The 15,498-nt window shown below is 33.4% G+C and overlaps 1 protein-coding gene across 1 annotated transcript in view; it reads left to right on the top strand.

The window, feature by feature from the left end:
• The window catches only part of Hexo2 (Hexosaminidase 2), a 30,665-nt gene extending 16,320 nt beyond the window's left edge, over positions 1 to 14,345 (top strand). The window contains exons 4-10 of the mRNA XM_068762169.1: positions 5,641 to 5,849; positions 7,210 to 7,543; positions 10,459 to 10,600; positions 11,302 to 11,487; positions 11,959 to 12,191; positions 12,586 to 12,821; positions 14,103 to 14,345. Of these exons, the coding sequence (XP_068618270.1) occupies positions 5,641 to 5,849; positions 7,210 to 7,543; positions 10,459 to 10,600; positions 11,302 to 11,487; positions 11,959 to 12,191; positions 12,586 to 12,821; positions 14,103 to 14,284 (1,522 nt within the window). The 3' untranslated portion in view covers positions 14,285 to 14,345. The remainder of the gene's footprint in view (positions 1 to 5,640; positions 5,850 to 7,209; positions 7,544 to 10,458; positions 10,601 to 11,301; positions 11,488 to 11,958; positions 12,192 to 12,585; positions 12,822 to 14,102) is intronic.
• The last annotated feature ends 1,153 nt before the right edge of the window (positions 14,346 to 15,498 follow it).

Below are 15,498 nucleotides of genomic sequence, written 5' to 3'. Positions count from 1 at the left end.
TTTGAATCTTTCCTGGATCTTTTCTTTCTAATATTCGTTCCGTTTGAAAAAGGGGTTAGCTTTTCTATTTATTTTGTCTATAAGTCTATCACACAGCGAAAATATTTAACATCTTTCTCAGTAAAAAATAAATATTGAATCTAAAATTATGGTAAACCTAATTTATAAAGATAGGTACAGACATGATACTGCAGGTGTCTCGTAAGCGTCTGACTATTCTCAGCCTCATGACATCGATCTGCGTCATTTCGGATGAACGACACTTAGCAGAACATCATTTCCTACGGCGTTTGCTCTAGCGTATCTTTTTAATTATTTCTATTTGAGAAATAAAATTTTAACTTCATATTTGAAAGACTATAAAAGATTTTAAAAATGATACCTGAATTTCGTATTAGAGAAAGATTGAAAGAAAGCCAAATAATTTTTCATACGCTTTCTTTATCGTGACGTAAACCAATATAAATAACAAGCTATCTTTTGCTAGCTTTCCATGGCTGAAAATATAGAAGGATATTTAAAATAACCGTCTAATTATCCAGCTCCTCAACTCTCTTCCGGATGGAATTTTTTAAAATTCGTTCTTAGCCGATCTCTACTCGATGAAAGAACTATTGAAAGAAATTAAAGAAACAACAAATTTTAAGCCTTTGAACCTTATGGTTCCATAGATATGTGATGGGTTAGTAAAGAAATGGAAATCTCTTCATCATCATCATGGTAACTTATACACGCTGGCATAGAGGCATAGGCTTCCCTCAAAGATCGCCACAAAGATCAATCTCATGTTATCCGCATCCCGCGTCCTCCTGCGGACCTTTATAATGTCGTCGGTCTATCTAGTGGGGCCAACTATTCACACCGCATCTAATGGCTCGTGGTCGGAACTTTAGAACCTTTAATCACAACAGCCGTCGGTTAAACAGTTGACTGCCTTATCAATATATATATAGGATTTACGAAGAAGAAACCCACTACTAAATTTTTACTAAAGTAATTTCACACATGTTTTTTTTTATTTTTAATATAAATTTAGAATTGTAAGCCGAAGGCGGCAGTCAATTGTAATAACACTTCGAATCGTAATCGATTTTTTCTTCTTTACAACGCTACCGTGTTACACTGTTCCAGTATAATGACTTTTTCGTGAACATTTCACTTTTATTTCAATGATTTCGTAACACTGTCGGTTTTATTTATTTAACAGTCATATTTACTTTCAAATATAATTAAAATTACTTGTATTTAGTTTTTAACTTAAAAAATAATATTAGGAATTCCACAAATTAAATTGTTTTTCAGAAACCTATACTGTTTTATAAATAAATTATAAAACTCGTTAGATACCAAAAATACAATGTCCATTGGATCTATTATTTACGCGTCTAGAATGTTTGAAATAGAACAACAGGAAAACTGTCAACTAAAATTACGAACGTCTTCGAATATTTTTTTTGTCTTTATTTATTAAAAAATGTGGCGAAATTTGAGTATACAAAATAAAATTTTATTTTCTTAACATTGACTTTGTCATATATTAGATGTAATTATAATTACGAGTTTTTATATGGACTTAAAGTAATTCCTGTTCCTAAGCGGATATTATTGATGTGTGACAACCCATGACGTGGTCACTTCGGGGGGAAGTTTGAGCGTAGTCACTCCATGAAGCGTCATCCGAAGCGATGTAACGGCTCCCAACTGGTGCACTTCGGTGAAATAGTACATAGTGTACGTAACGGTTCAAGCTGAGGCTCGAAGGCTCCTCTTCGAGCTTCGTTACTTGAAAAGAGGCCTCTGGCTAGATGCCCTTAGCGCCCTGCCACTTAAAACCAGTGGAATCTGCTGATGCCATTCGGGCTACAAAAACGCCAAACCAAGTCGTCGTAATAGTTAAGGATGATTACTTAAGACTGTAGATCGCTGGCTTGAAAGTGTCACACATTGTAAGAATAACATAACTTTACCTATACTCTTTAGAACACAATTAAAATCCGGAGTCGTAGTAATTTAGACACGTAATGCCTTACGAGATACATATTTCAGACATAAATAACATGCACAAAATTTTTACAAAAAAGTTTGCTTGTCGCTTGACGCCAACTCTCATGTATGATATACAAATACGTATACCATGATAAAGGCGTCCGTTGCAGTTATCTTTAACAATCGGTTATTCGTTTCCCGCTCATCTGATAGTCGGTTAGTGACGAAGTGTTTCCGCATGGCAGAGAAGACGCACGCGTTTCAAAGAATTCTTCCCCCTATTACCCGGTCGTTGACGTTACTAACTTGCTGTCGATCCCTTTGTGTTGAAAGGATCAGTATCTTTTTATTATCTGGGAGCTTTCCAACCGCCTTGCGGTTTATATTTAGAGAGCAAACTGTCAATTTGTTTTTATCGTATATTCATCTATTTGGAATGCTTTGCTTGGTTTATTTTATCAAGCCGTTATATATTTTTAGTCAACATTACTTGCTGTAGATATATTATATATCTTACAATTAAACCAAGATTTTAATTGTACTAAGGTTAATATTGGTTATTATTACGTTTTCAAATAAAAAAAAAATATTTATCGGGACAACTCTAAGCAATTTTTATTATTCTCGTATACTGTCTCCCGCTCTCTTTGTGTGACCCTGTTTGCCTTTCGAGTGAATTAATAAAATTCATTCTTGGTGATTATTATATAAATGAAATACCTAAATAAGCATTTTTATTGAACGTGCCCTTAACCTTCTGGTAGGATGGTATTTCATAAAAATTGTTCTTAGCTGAGTTTATTTAATGACAGGAATATTTACTTAAAATATCTAGTATATTATTTCTTTAAATACAAGAGATATCGTGATGAGTTAATTTATAGGTAGAAATCTCTTATAAATTACAAACAACAGTCAGTTAATCCTAAATCGTTAATTCAATGAATATAGTTTTAACCTTATTTAGTCGTATTGTACAAATATGGAATGTGACACCTCGACTGTTTTCTACGGTAACCGTGTAGGAGCTGCACGCGAGGTCGACAACTGTCATCGGTCAACCACCTCCGTATTTAACTCATATAAAAATATTGACATAGTATTTCAGCAAATTGGTAAAGTATCGATGAACGAGGTGAACGATCTATCACGAAGGATAACGGTGCAGTGAACTTCGATTCTCTCCCGTCGTTTGATTAGTCGTGATCGGCGACTTTGTCTTCGGGGCGTTCTATGCCGCCCACACCACGCTGTTTTATTAATGCATTCAATCGAAAAAGGTTGCATTAGGTCATACTTTATTATGATCATAAAAAATATACTTCGATGTTATCTATACGAAAGGGACGGATATTTATATTTAAATCGTGATTTACAATTTTTATTTGTTATTTTTGTTACGATAACTTTAATTAAGTATTAATATTTATCTGGACATGCAAAACATTTGCCTTTATAAAATTGGGTACTTCATCAATGATATTAATTTAATTAGTTGTGAGATATTTATTTAAAGTAATAATAAATGTTATTATTAACAACCACACCTGCATTTAAAATTTTATTACTTTTTAATTGTTTTTAATTGTTAAAAAGATTTTTATTTGTAAAAATAATTTATGAGTTATGATTAACTCAAAAATTTAACCTTGAAAACAATTATAGAGTATTAGTATGTTTATCGAAGTTGTTTTAAATCTGCGATGTATTTTGTTATAGAAAATTAGATTTATTAGAATAATCAATCAAATATTTTCAAATTCTCTTTTTCTGTCCTTTAAAATATCTCCTTGTCCTATTACGTTAAATAACATTCTAATGTATTATCGGTTCAGCCGCTATAGGCTCCAACTAAAGGCACAATCATAGATAAATATCTTTCGTGGAGGACCATGTTTCTATGACTATGACTATGCGTGGGGGGATATATCGTAATCGCCATGCTTTGTAGGCGGATTGGCGATCACAGTATGGTTTAGTGGTACGCTGCTGCCCATAGTCGGAAAACATGTTTGTGAGCTGTGACAATCCTCTATAACAAATGCACAAAGTGTGAATTATAAAAGATATATATCCAACCCGTAATTAACGATCGCAAATTTCCGTCCTCTATCGCTGGGTTACCACAGCTCTACTACTATTATAATATATATCGGTGCGGAACTGTTGACACTATTTTTAACATTGTTAAAGTTATATGATGGAAGTAGTACGAGTTCTATATGTTTTGTTATACCATAACTTGTACATTGATTGTATCGAGGCGGTAATAATAATACGGAACTAATGCATCAATCACGTTGTGTTTCTGTGTATATACAATATGTACAAGAGATTATCACGTATATACAGACTCATCACGTCTCTGGAACCATAACAATTTAAGACTTGAAATTTGGTATGAATATTCTTTCCGACGAGTAGAAATCAGGTACGACAGAATTGTGGGAAATTCCATTTGCGAAGGTTATTGACGAGGCGCCATTAAAAATGCATATTTAATTTAAATTAAACTTGGCCAGAGTATTAGTTGGTATAATAATGTTCCTACAATAAATGTTACCTAGAACAGATTTTTGAAATTACGTCCACAAATGGCAGTATGTATAAAAACAAAATGTAATGAACAGTAATAAAAACACGATAAACGAAACCAACTTTTCCTATTCATTTTAAATAATTGTGGTTTTTGAATCATTTCACTTAGATCCTGCGAAATGTTAATGTAAATACTACTTTAAAAAGGCATAAATATACTTAGACATCTTTACTAGACCTTATCTTCACTAAGATAAACATTTATTTTACGCTAAGATTTAATCTTTATTTTAGTTAATTAAATTTCTTGCGCCATTCTGCATTTTGAGCAGGATTAAGTCTTACGTGATTATTCTTGAATAATAATTAAATTTAATGTTAGCTTATTTCACATTCAAACATTTATATTCTATTTAATTTAGTTAGTTATATGTTATGTATTATATATGTATTATATATTACGGTTATACATGTATTATACACGATTAATTTTTTGCCTTCTGCTTCCGAAAACGGAATTATCTCGGATTCAAAATATGTATTATATATCATATGTTTCGCTATGTACACTACTTCTGTTGACTTATGTGGGTAACGTAGTTAATATGGTATTAAATATATGTTAATCTTAAAGTAGTATTGTATATGTAACACAACGGCATTTAAGGTATTTAGCGGGATGTATAGTAGAATGAAAAAAACTAATAATAGTTTATCGTTCATTTTTACGATTGATTTTTAATGTTTTACGTAGTTAGAACAAAAAAATATTTATAGATATTATTATAAACATTATTAAGAATGTAGACTCGTACAGTCATTATATATATTATATCTGAGACTTGATGAATGAATTTGATAATAATATCGATTTTTTAGATATCTGCAGATACGACCACATTGAATAGATAGACCGAGATATCAATTATCAATGTTGTTATATGCATATATATAATAATGACACAACATGTTTATGTTATTTTATCGTATATGTATATAATAATTTATTTATTGGTTTTCGTAATATCAATCCACTGCAGATCACAGTTGATATAGAGATACTTTAAAAATAATTTGTGATAATTTCGTTTAAAATAAATATGATTGTGTTTTTAGATTTGACCTCAAAGATGTTCCCGTGGAAACCAGAGACTTGCTCGTGGAAATGACACACGTAGTGACGTCTAATCTCCTGGCCGAGTGCGGAGGGAACGTCACCGAAACAGTGGAGACTCCGGTTATAGTTTATTTAACTGTCCGGTCGTCGTCACTTACGCTTTCTTGGGAAACTGACGAGGAATACTTTTTGGATCTTCAGAACAAAGGTAACATTTAATGTTCTTTAATTTACGATTGGATACTGTGGTTTTGATTGTACTTCTATATAATGTTTCTGAATTATCTTGTAATTAATTTAAGACGTTCGTTAAAAAAATTCTATATGTGTGAAAGATTTATAACTTATAATACGCTCGAATAAATTGTTCTACTAAAGGAGATTGTAAAGGTGAACATAAAGAAAATCAGTCTGCGTTTACATGTTGCTGCTTTTTTCAATGTTTGCGGTAATCATTTGAGTATTTTCTCTTTTCTTTTAACCTGCTTTTCCGACAATGAAAAATGTATCTTGTTATCGCTGGTTTCTCCGATGTACTTGGCACCGTTGTTCTTGGAACCACAAAACCACAGATTAAACAGGTCCAAAAACCCAGTCAGTAGAAATCAGTCCGTAAATTATACTGTAGATAGGAATAATCCACATAAGATCAAGTGAACCCTACATAGAGCAAACGACTGGTTCTTGTAAACGCATCTTTAGCTCGTTGTACAAACTAATAAGATACATTGTGCATTTCCCGGGATTGACTATATTTGGCGAATACAGAATACATTCTATATATTATTTAATGTTTATGACCATGCTTGATATATTCCACGTCATATTGTAACACTGTAGCGACCACAGTAAAGGTATTGATTACATCAGCGCTACGTAAATAATATCTATCTGTTTAACCCACAATTCTTGAGTTAGAACAACCTAGCAACAAATTTTTAAAACAAAGAAATGGTTAAAAAATTTATTTATATTTATAACATATTACAACATAGTATGATAATTACTTCACAATGTTTTGCGAGACATTATTTGCTAGGAACAATAAATGCAAAAATTTACCACTAGTCAAATGATAGCTTCATGTACGAACTTTTTATTAAGTATTTTCCTTCTTCCTCCTTAAAGACAGAAAACTAGAATTTATAGTTCTAGAATATACAAGTTTTCTCCTAATGTTCTTGTTCACTGTTTATGGGCAACAAGATTAAGTCGTCCACCGCTGGACATAAGCCTCTCTCATAAATTGCCAAAAGGACTTTCCAATCGGCCTGTATTCAGCTTCCTCCGACGACCTTTACTAGGTCTTCTGTCCACTTTGTGCTTGCCTGTCTACGATCTCCAATGCAAAATCTTAAGAACTCAGTGGCCATTAGTTCTAAGCGCTATGGAGTTCGCTGCCACTTCAACTTACCAATTCGCTGAACTATTTCAGCTACATTTGGTTGTCTTGTCCTCAACCCTGGTTCGATGTCGTAGAGAACGTGAGCATAGCTCCCTCCGTGACTAACATTCCTCCACGATAATTGTTTTATATATATTCTAAATATTGAACGTTTTTATTCAAGGTGACAGGGTATTAGTACGCATTACGGCAGAAACCGTTTACGGGGCTCGCCATGGTTTGGAATCATTCACACAACTGGCAGCATCAGATCGACCGGTGTTCTCCAACCAATACCAATGCGGTCTTCAAATTGTAGCCGGCGCAAAGATCAGAGATAAGCCCGTGTACAAACACAGAGGTTTAGTTCTAGATACTTCTAGAAACTTCATACCGATGAAGAATATTAAGAAGATGATCGATGGTATGGCCACAACTAAGATGAATGTGTTTCACTGGCACGTCACCGATTCGCATAGCTTCCCGTTAGAGTCCAAGAGCGTGCCACAGTTTACAAGGTAAGGTTTTAATATGTTCTTATATTACTAATATATATTTTTCTTTATCCATATCATGTTCAATAGCTTTCTCTCAAACAATGACATATTTTGAATTGTTTGTGGGTGATAAGATAAACATGTTTATATGTTTTACATAGCAAACATTGTTTTCCATAAGCGTATGTTGTTAAAGTGTGAATGTAAATGGTGCGTAATAATATAACAAGATCACTTGTATCATTACAATAATTTAAAACAGGAATGTCAACTTTAAAGGCTAGTTTGGTCCAAATAAACAATGATTAACTTCACGTGGGCGCAAATAAAAATTCAATGTTTATAGAAACAAACATTTTGTTTTGACTAGTAAATTATAACAAGCATCCTAAAAGTATAAAGAAATATTGAAAACGTCCAGTCAATGAGATCTTTTCTTAGAAAGTGTCTATCTCATTTCAGGCCGAGATTACTTTATAAATTGATCCAATAGGCCACGAGTTTTATTCCCCTGTTTTAAATTTAAATTAAATTAGTTAAATGAAAAATAAATAGAAATAAGAATTAATAGAATAAACAAATAAATAACACGTTTCTTAGATTCGTTATATCAATTAATAATAATAATGCTAAAAGATTACTTACAAAAATAAATTGCGCAAATAAGACTAGTAATAAAGGAGTAATAAAAATCAAAGCTAGTATATATTATAACACAACGTTATTGAAACGACTAAAAACAATAGTTACGCAATTGTATATGAAAAAATTATTTTAAATATTACGTAATTGAAAAATTAAGTCGACGTATCAAAGTAAAAAAAGACGTTGATGCATATTTAGCTGCGGCGTCTAACAGGTTTAAAATTGAAGGTCTTATTCATTAAATGCGATTGTTTCCGACAATCGAGCATAATTACATTGCAATTGTTGTTGTATGCTCGTATTACCTGTTGCAAGCGTTCATGTAAAATTGAGTACGCTACGGCAACATTTAATACACAACTTTTATTTACTAGTTTATTTATATTTATAAGGCGTAAACACAAACTTATAAAAAAACATAAATTTCAAAACTAGTGCGTGCATACGTAGCGAAATTTTAAAGTCGACGGACATGTTTTTATACCACTATTACTAGAGATACGATTTTTTGTACTCTTTTAGTTCGGAGATTCTCCATGAGTCGATTTTGTAACTCTGTTGAGGTGAGGCGCTTTTCAGCGCGAGTGTCCGTTTAAACTGAAGTCACCTTCATTCGATGTTCATTATGTTACCAACTTGTTATTGTTATTGTAGAAAATACACATTATCAGTTATTTAGTCAATGTATTCATTTCTAGCAACCGATCTGCTGCATTTGTAACAACATTAAGTACAGATGTGCACAAAAAAAAAATCCTAATTTAAATTTGCAAGTACAAAACATTATCCTATCTAAATCTATGAAAAAAAAACGGGAAGGAAATGATAGAGATGTAAGGATAATATTTAAATCAAATTTGATTTAAAAGGGATTCTTTATCAAACGTAAACTTTTCTTAGGTTAATAAATAATTTAGGAAATATATATTCTATTTTAAGTATATTATATATTTTGTCTTCGTGCAATTTCTTTGATTCCTTTTAATGTTACACTAAAGCTTTTTAAAAAAATAGATCAAATTTCACATTCAAAAACGCAAGTTTTTTAACGTATATTTTTAGCCAGTTCCAAGCATTTTGTGAGAGACTTGCAGACGTAAAAAAAGTAGTCAAAGAGTCACATGCGGTTCTCGAGCCAAGGCTTGCAACTAAAAAGAATATATTAAATCTAAAATTCAAAATACAGACTTCCATTAATTTAAAAATATATGTAACAGTTTTAAGTTCAATGAAGTAGTTACAAAAGCCACCATATTTTGTGATATAATTTTGAAAATATATTGTTTATTATTCTCAAATGCAAGTTAAACAAAGCCTGATTTCGTAATGAAATACCTTTTGTAAGGTTAAGCGTTAATTAGTACAGACATAACGTAATAATGAGCATATAAATAACAGGTTTAAATAAAAGAAACTGATAAAGGTACATAATTCTTGTAGTAAATAAAAATCTTGTAAATGTTGTGTTATTTTAACGTAATTAATCTCTAGTAATTATCCAATAATAATTATTATTGCTTGAGGCCTTCTTCAAAGGATTATATGAAAACTATTGTCATATTGAATAATAACCTTTTGCTGTATTATGACTTTAGTCAATAATACTGATCTATTTTTTGATAATTTTATATTTTATTAAAATTCCGAGTATATGTGGTAACTCTTTTGTAGAGCTAGTTCAAGCTAATTTGTTATTAAATTATTCTTATGTGGCATTCAAGCTATTTAAGAATTATTTCTCATACAAATTACTTTTTTTTCGCCAATATCCCTAGAGCTACCGTTTTCTGAAGTAGTAGTAATATTAGCCAGTCAATGCTAATCGGCCAAGTCGAGGTTCAACCCTCTCCGTTCACACTTCCTTACGTTGGTATGTTAAAAAACTCCATCACATCATGTCACTTCATAGATATTCTGACTAAGTCATAAGAGCTCGATAGCTTCACAGTCCCATAATATTGCATTTGTTTAACTACCCGAGTCGAGCCTCCCAAAGAAACCCTCGAGAAAAGTTATAAGTAAAGTAATAATATTAAGTTCTACGCTCTGCCCTCACAAGCCCGCGGAACCTGCAAATGCCAATAAGGAAATAATACAGAAACAAAAAAATCGTACTGCTTAATATTTAATGTATAAGCGATGCTTTTTAAAATATAGTTCATTTAGTTGTGGCACCAATATAACACTCCATTCGTATAATGAATTAATTCTCTCGATTAACGATATAATGATTTGTTTTTATTAATCAAACTGTATTTATATGAGCAATAACAGTGTTATATTGCTTGCAGATATGGGGCATACTCTGGAAATGAAATATACAGTACAGAGGAAGCGCGCGAATTGATAAGGTACGCGCAGATACGCGGCGTGCGAGTTGTTATAGAGATTGACTCGCCCGCACACGCCGGCAATGGTTGGCAGTGGGGCAAGGTAATATTGTTTTTACTTTGTTAATACAAATTTAAATTAAAAATATCTTTATTAAACATTTAAAAACTTTTATAATTTTCAATTTCATTCATTTATTCATTCGTGTCAGCTGATTAATGTCCAAGGCAAGATATAGGTCTCCGCCAAAGATCGAAACAATGACTGGTCTTGCGCAGCCTGTCTTCGCCTCTACCGTCTCCTGGTCGTCACTTGAGATCTTTTCGGCCCCAACAGCCGTCAGCTGCACATACGTTGCGCCCCGCCCACTGCCACTTCAGACGTGAAAGTATTCGAGTTATAGATATAGATATTGTTTTGTATTCCGAATCCCCTCTTATCGGACCCGATCTTGCATCCAAGCTCCGATTGTCGTCAATTATTTTAACACTATGGCCATTAAGTCATCAGATGCTCTTTCTAAATGAAATTTAAAAATATTTGATGTATATATTATAATATCAACCATGTAAATAAGTCTCAAAAGACAAGTTGCACACGTTTAGATCAACAAAAAATTCTTGAATGCTAAGAAAAGGAAGGTCTAAGATATTTTTAGGAACTTTATTACACATGCGTACACTTAGACTCACGAATATATGCCAACCATTTCCTTGGAACAAAGGGGTAACAAATTGTTACAATTACTTCCGGTGGTATTGTTTTTACTACTGAACTGATTTTTTGTCAATTTTAATTTTCAGGACTACGGCTTCGGTGATTTAGCGGTGTGTGTGAACGCTAAAAGCTGGCGTCAACTGTGCATCCAACCTCCATGTGGACAGCTCAATCCGGCCAACCCGGCCGTGTATCGAGTGCTCAAGGAGTTATACAAGGACATTGCAGAGCTGATACCACAGCCTGCACTGTTTCATGTCGGCGGAGACGAGGTTAGTAGGGAACAAGTCCATATGAATGTAATAATACTCTGGAACCAACCACTCATTTTAATGCTGTTACAATCTCCAAAGGCATTTCGGTGCGTTTTGAGTAGTGTTAGCAAATATTAGCTTATTATGGTGTTTTTGGGAAGATTTTCTCTTCTAGAAAGCAAAATATCTAGTGCAGATCATATTGATTCTACTAAACTCAAAACTAAAAAAAAATCTATCGTATACGTAAATAAATACATAAAAACCACCGAGCACCAAGAGTAGCTCAAGATGTCCACCCTCAAGCAAGAGAGACGACTTTGATAAGGTTAGAAAAGGCTGGATAGAAGCCGCGTCCGACCCGCGCTATTGGAAACCAATGGAAAAGGCCTATCTTCAGCAGTGGATATCCTACAGCTGAAATATTAATGACAATGATACATGTGTTAATAATAAAGATGTATCATGCAGTATGTCTTTTTGTTCTAGGTTCACCTAGGCTGTTGGAACTCCAGCGATGAGATTGTATCCTACATGAGAGACAGAGGCTTCGATACTGACAGCGAAGGTTTTATGAGATTGTGGGCGGAGTTCCATTCTAAAATCCTGCAGGTTTGGGATGAGGTATCTACAGCCTCAGGAGGTGAAAGACAACCCGTGGTTATCTGGTCATCGGAACTCACACAAGCTAGTAGAGTCCAAAAATATTTGGATAAGGATCGGTAATTAATTTTTTCTCTTTTTACTTTTATAGTCATAAATATTTCACTTGGACGTAAAAACGGAGAGGAATCTGATATAAAACTTAGAAAATTAAACAAACGTTAATTTTTGTTTACGACAATATAACTCATGAAATAAACCTAATTTTCGATGAATTCAATCTGTATTATTTTTATATGGTCCTTTCGTTTTCAATGCTTTTCAGCATTCATTGCCAAGCGTAGGAATGATCCTTGTTAACTAATTTTAATTTTGTTAAGAATATATATTTTCTTTTCACGTATAGAGGGCACTGCAATCGTTTCATTGCTTTCGTATAGCACACTTGTTCATTTATTATTTTATCATCTCAACTCTCCCGTATTAAATCTATATTTTTTTTAATAATTCCAGATACGTAATTGAAGTTTGGGAGCCACTAAGCAGTCCGCTCTTGAATCAACTGCTGAATTTGGGCTATAAAACGATTTCAATTCCTAAGGATATTTGGTATTTAGACCACGGTTTCTGGGGCATCACGAAGTACTCAAACTGGCGGCGGATGTACGGATATGCGCTACCGCGGCACCCGAACGTCTTGGGCGGAGAAGTTGCCATGTGGAGCGAGTTTGTCGATGCACAGGCTTTAGGTAAGTAGCTTTAAATATCGATAAGCAAATCACAAAAACTGTATCCATAATGTTATGATAATTTCATAGGTTAAATACGAGGTCCTGGGTGGAAAATAACAATGTCCTCCAACTTAATAACATGGGACAGTAAATTAACAGAGTAGACTAGATAGAATTTTTTACTCACACATACGACATATCTGTTGACCACGCCCATCTATATCGGATAAAATCGTAAAATCTGTTCTTAGCTTACCTTCTATCAAAACGAAAATTCTTACTAAACAAAGTCTCAGAGACATACAGGATGATTAGTTATAGATATACCATCTTGGAAAGTGTTAATATATAGGTCACTTGCTGTTAATTAATATATAGTACACTTTATCTTAAAACCTATGGTTTCAGAAATAATAACGTAATTAAAAAAGGATTTTCAATTCGGTTTATTGTATATATTAATTCTCATTTACTATTTTTGCATACTTTATACTGCAGAAATTATTCTGCTTTCGCATTTTAATAGAAAAAATTAATTAATGCATCGTACTTCAGAGTGATCAATACAGGTGGTAAGGAATAGGTTAGAAAGCTTTAAAGTTTTTTGTTGTCAAATGAGCTATACATGCATTCATCTCTTTATATCTCTATTATAAACAATCTCATCTCGTATACAGAAAAATTAGACTAACATGGTTAGGTTAGAAGTTACATTGTTGTGTTCAGTTCATATAATATAGTATGTACATGTAATATAGTGTGTACATATATTAATATAGTATTTTAGCAAATTGGTAATGTATTGTTGAACGAAGTTATATGTGTATGTCTATATACAGATAGATGAAGTATTCTCAAAGGTTAATATTCTCCTACAAACTATGTAATTCGTTTCTACAATAAAATCGTTGAAGCGATTTCAAATTTAACAGCGGGAAAATTCAAAAATTTTTATTTTCGTATTAAAGATTATATAGGACAAAAACATGCATGGGATAAATATCATGCTGACTTTAACGTGACAAATAAACTATTTATAATATTAAATTGACGGTAAAAGAGTATATATAATACTATATATAAACTATCGAGTTTTCTACCGCGATTTTTTTTCGATGGAATCAACATTATTAACTAGTATTTTATATATATATATATATATATTTGCAGTATTTTACATATTTTAATGATTGTTATATTAATGTCTTGACTATTTAAAGCTGGTTAGTAAAGCCTATCCAAAAGAATTAATATTATTTTATTGTTTCAGTATTAATGTTTGTTAATGCTTTTGTTCAGATACCCGAGTGTGGCCTCGTGCAGCCGCGCCCGCTGAGCGACTGTGGAGCGACCCTCGGAGCGGGTTTGCGGAGGCGGAGCCCCGCATGCAAAGACTTCGTGCAAGACTCCTTGCCCGCGGAATCCACGCTGATGTACTGTCCCCCGCCTGGTGTGCCCACCACGACGCACGCTGCCTCTGATCACCGTGCCCATGTACTCATTTATTTATTAAAATTCTATACACCTTTATTCAAATAGGCATAAACAATCACACATTGCTACTGTCAATTATTTTAACATCAAGTAGTACCACCGGAATCCTAATCTGCTGTGAATATATAGAGAATCATTTATATCGTTGTACCGCATCTGAGGTCTCCCTGCTGCCCAGTGGCATTTGCAGATTCCCTGTCCTCGAAGTGGTAGGGCGTAGAGGACGCAGCGCCTATGACCTCTTTTAACATTTTAATATATGATTTTTGAAATAAAACAAATTATGTTACAGGAAATAAGTCAGAGGTAAAATAAATAAAAAATCTATGAGCTATGGAGAGGATAGTGGTTTCGGGATTATTCTATGAGATCAAATCAGTTCAGTAGATTGACGAGTTACGGTAGCAATGGCCTCTTAGTCGGTAAAAACTGCCAGTGTCTTATAATCCTGCAGCGAACTTTCTACGGCTGAAATGACGACGATGGTGGTATATTTTGTAAAAAGATAATATATGAATTTTAGGCAAAAATATGCATTTAGTAGCCTTGACTCGAGTCGAATAAGGGGCCCGGACTTTAAGATCGCTTTGGAGGTACTCCATGGAGCGCCTGAGGTATTCGGAAGTATGGGCGCAATTTATGACTTACTTTTAATAATGTAAGCGTGGTGTAAAGGAACCTTTACATTGGCTATATCGCTTGTATAGTAGCTACTACGAACGCTAAGAGCTACTATACAAGCGATATAGCGAGAGCGGGTAGATGCAGCGTCGGTAGGTCCCCACCAGGTAGGGTAACTACATGGTTATGGTCGTGGCAAGCCGCCAGATGCGGTCGTCGTCATCTTTAGGAAAGGCCTTTGTCTTCTTGCAGAGGGCGTCTATCGGCTGATACGTTGTTGGTGATAAAGAAACCAGTTTGATTAATATTAATTCCAATTTTAGTCGAACAGTCCGCTTACATATGTATGTAATAATATAATAATAATAACATAAGTATTACAAAACAGCAACTTTATGAATTTATATGAATATTAAAATTTTAAAAATGCTTATTCGTAGGTAATGGTTAGAGTAACCAGCGTTAACGAGTATCTTCACCGGACTTTAGAATATAAAAAATATATTACGAGCTTCGACATCACAATCATCATCATCATGTCAATTGTAACACATAGGGCTCCCACATAGATTATTATTTT

Source organism: Battus philenor, unplaced genomic scaffold (genome assembly GCF_028537555.1).
Source record: "Battus philenor isolate CCGP_79_NKW_IND1 unplaced genomic scaffold, ilBatPhil1.0.hap1 SCAF_16, whole genome shotgun sequence".
NCBI lineage: Eukaryota > Metazoa > Arthropoda > Insecta > Lepidoptera > Papilionidae > Battus > Battus philenor.
This window is presented reverse-complemented; position numbering and strand designations above follow the sequence as displayed.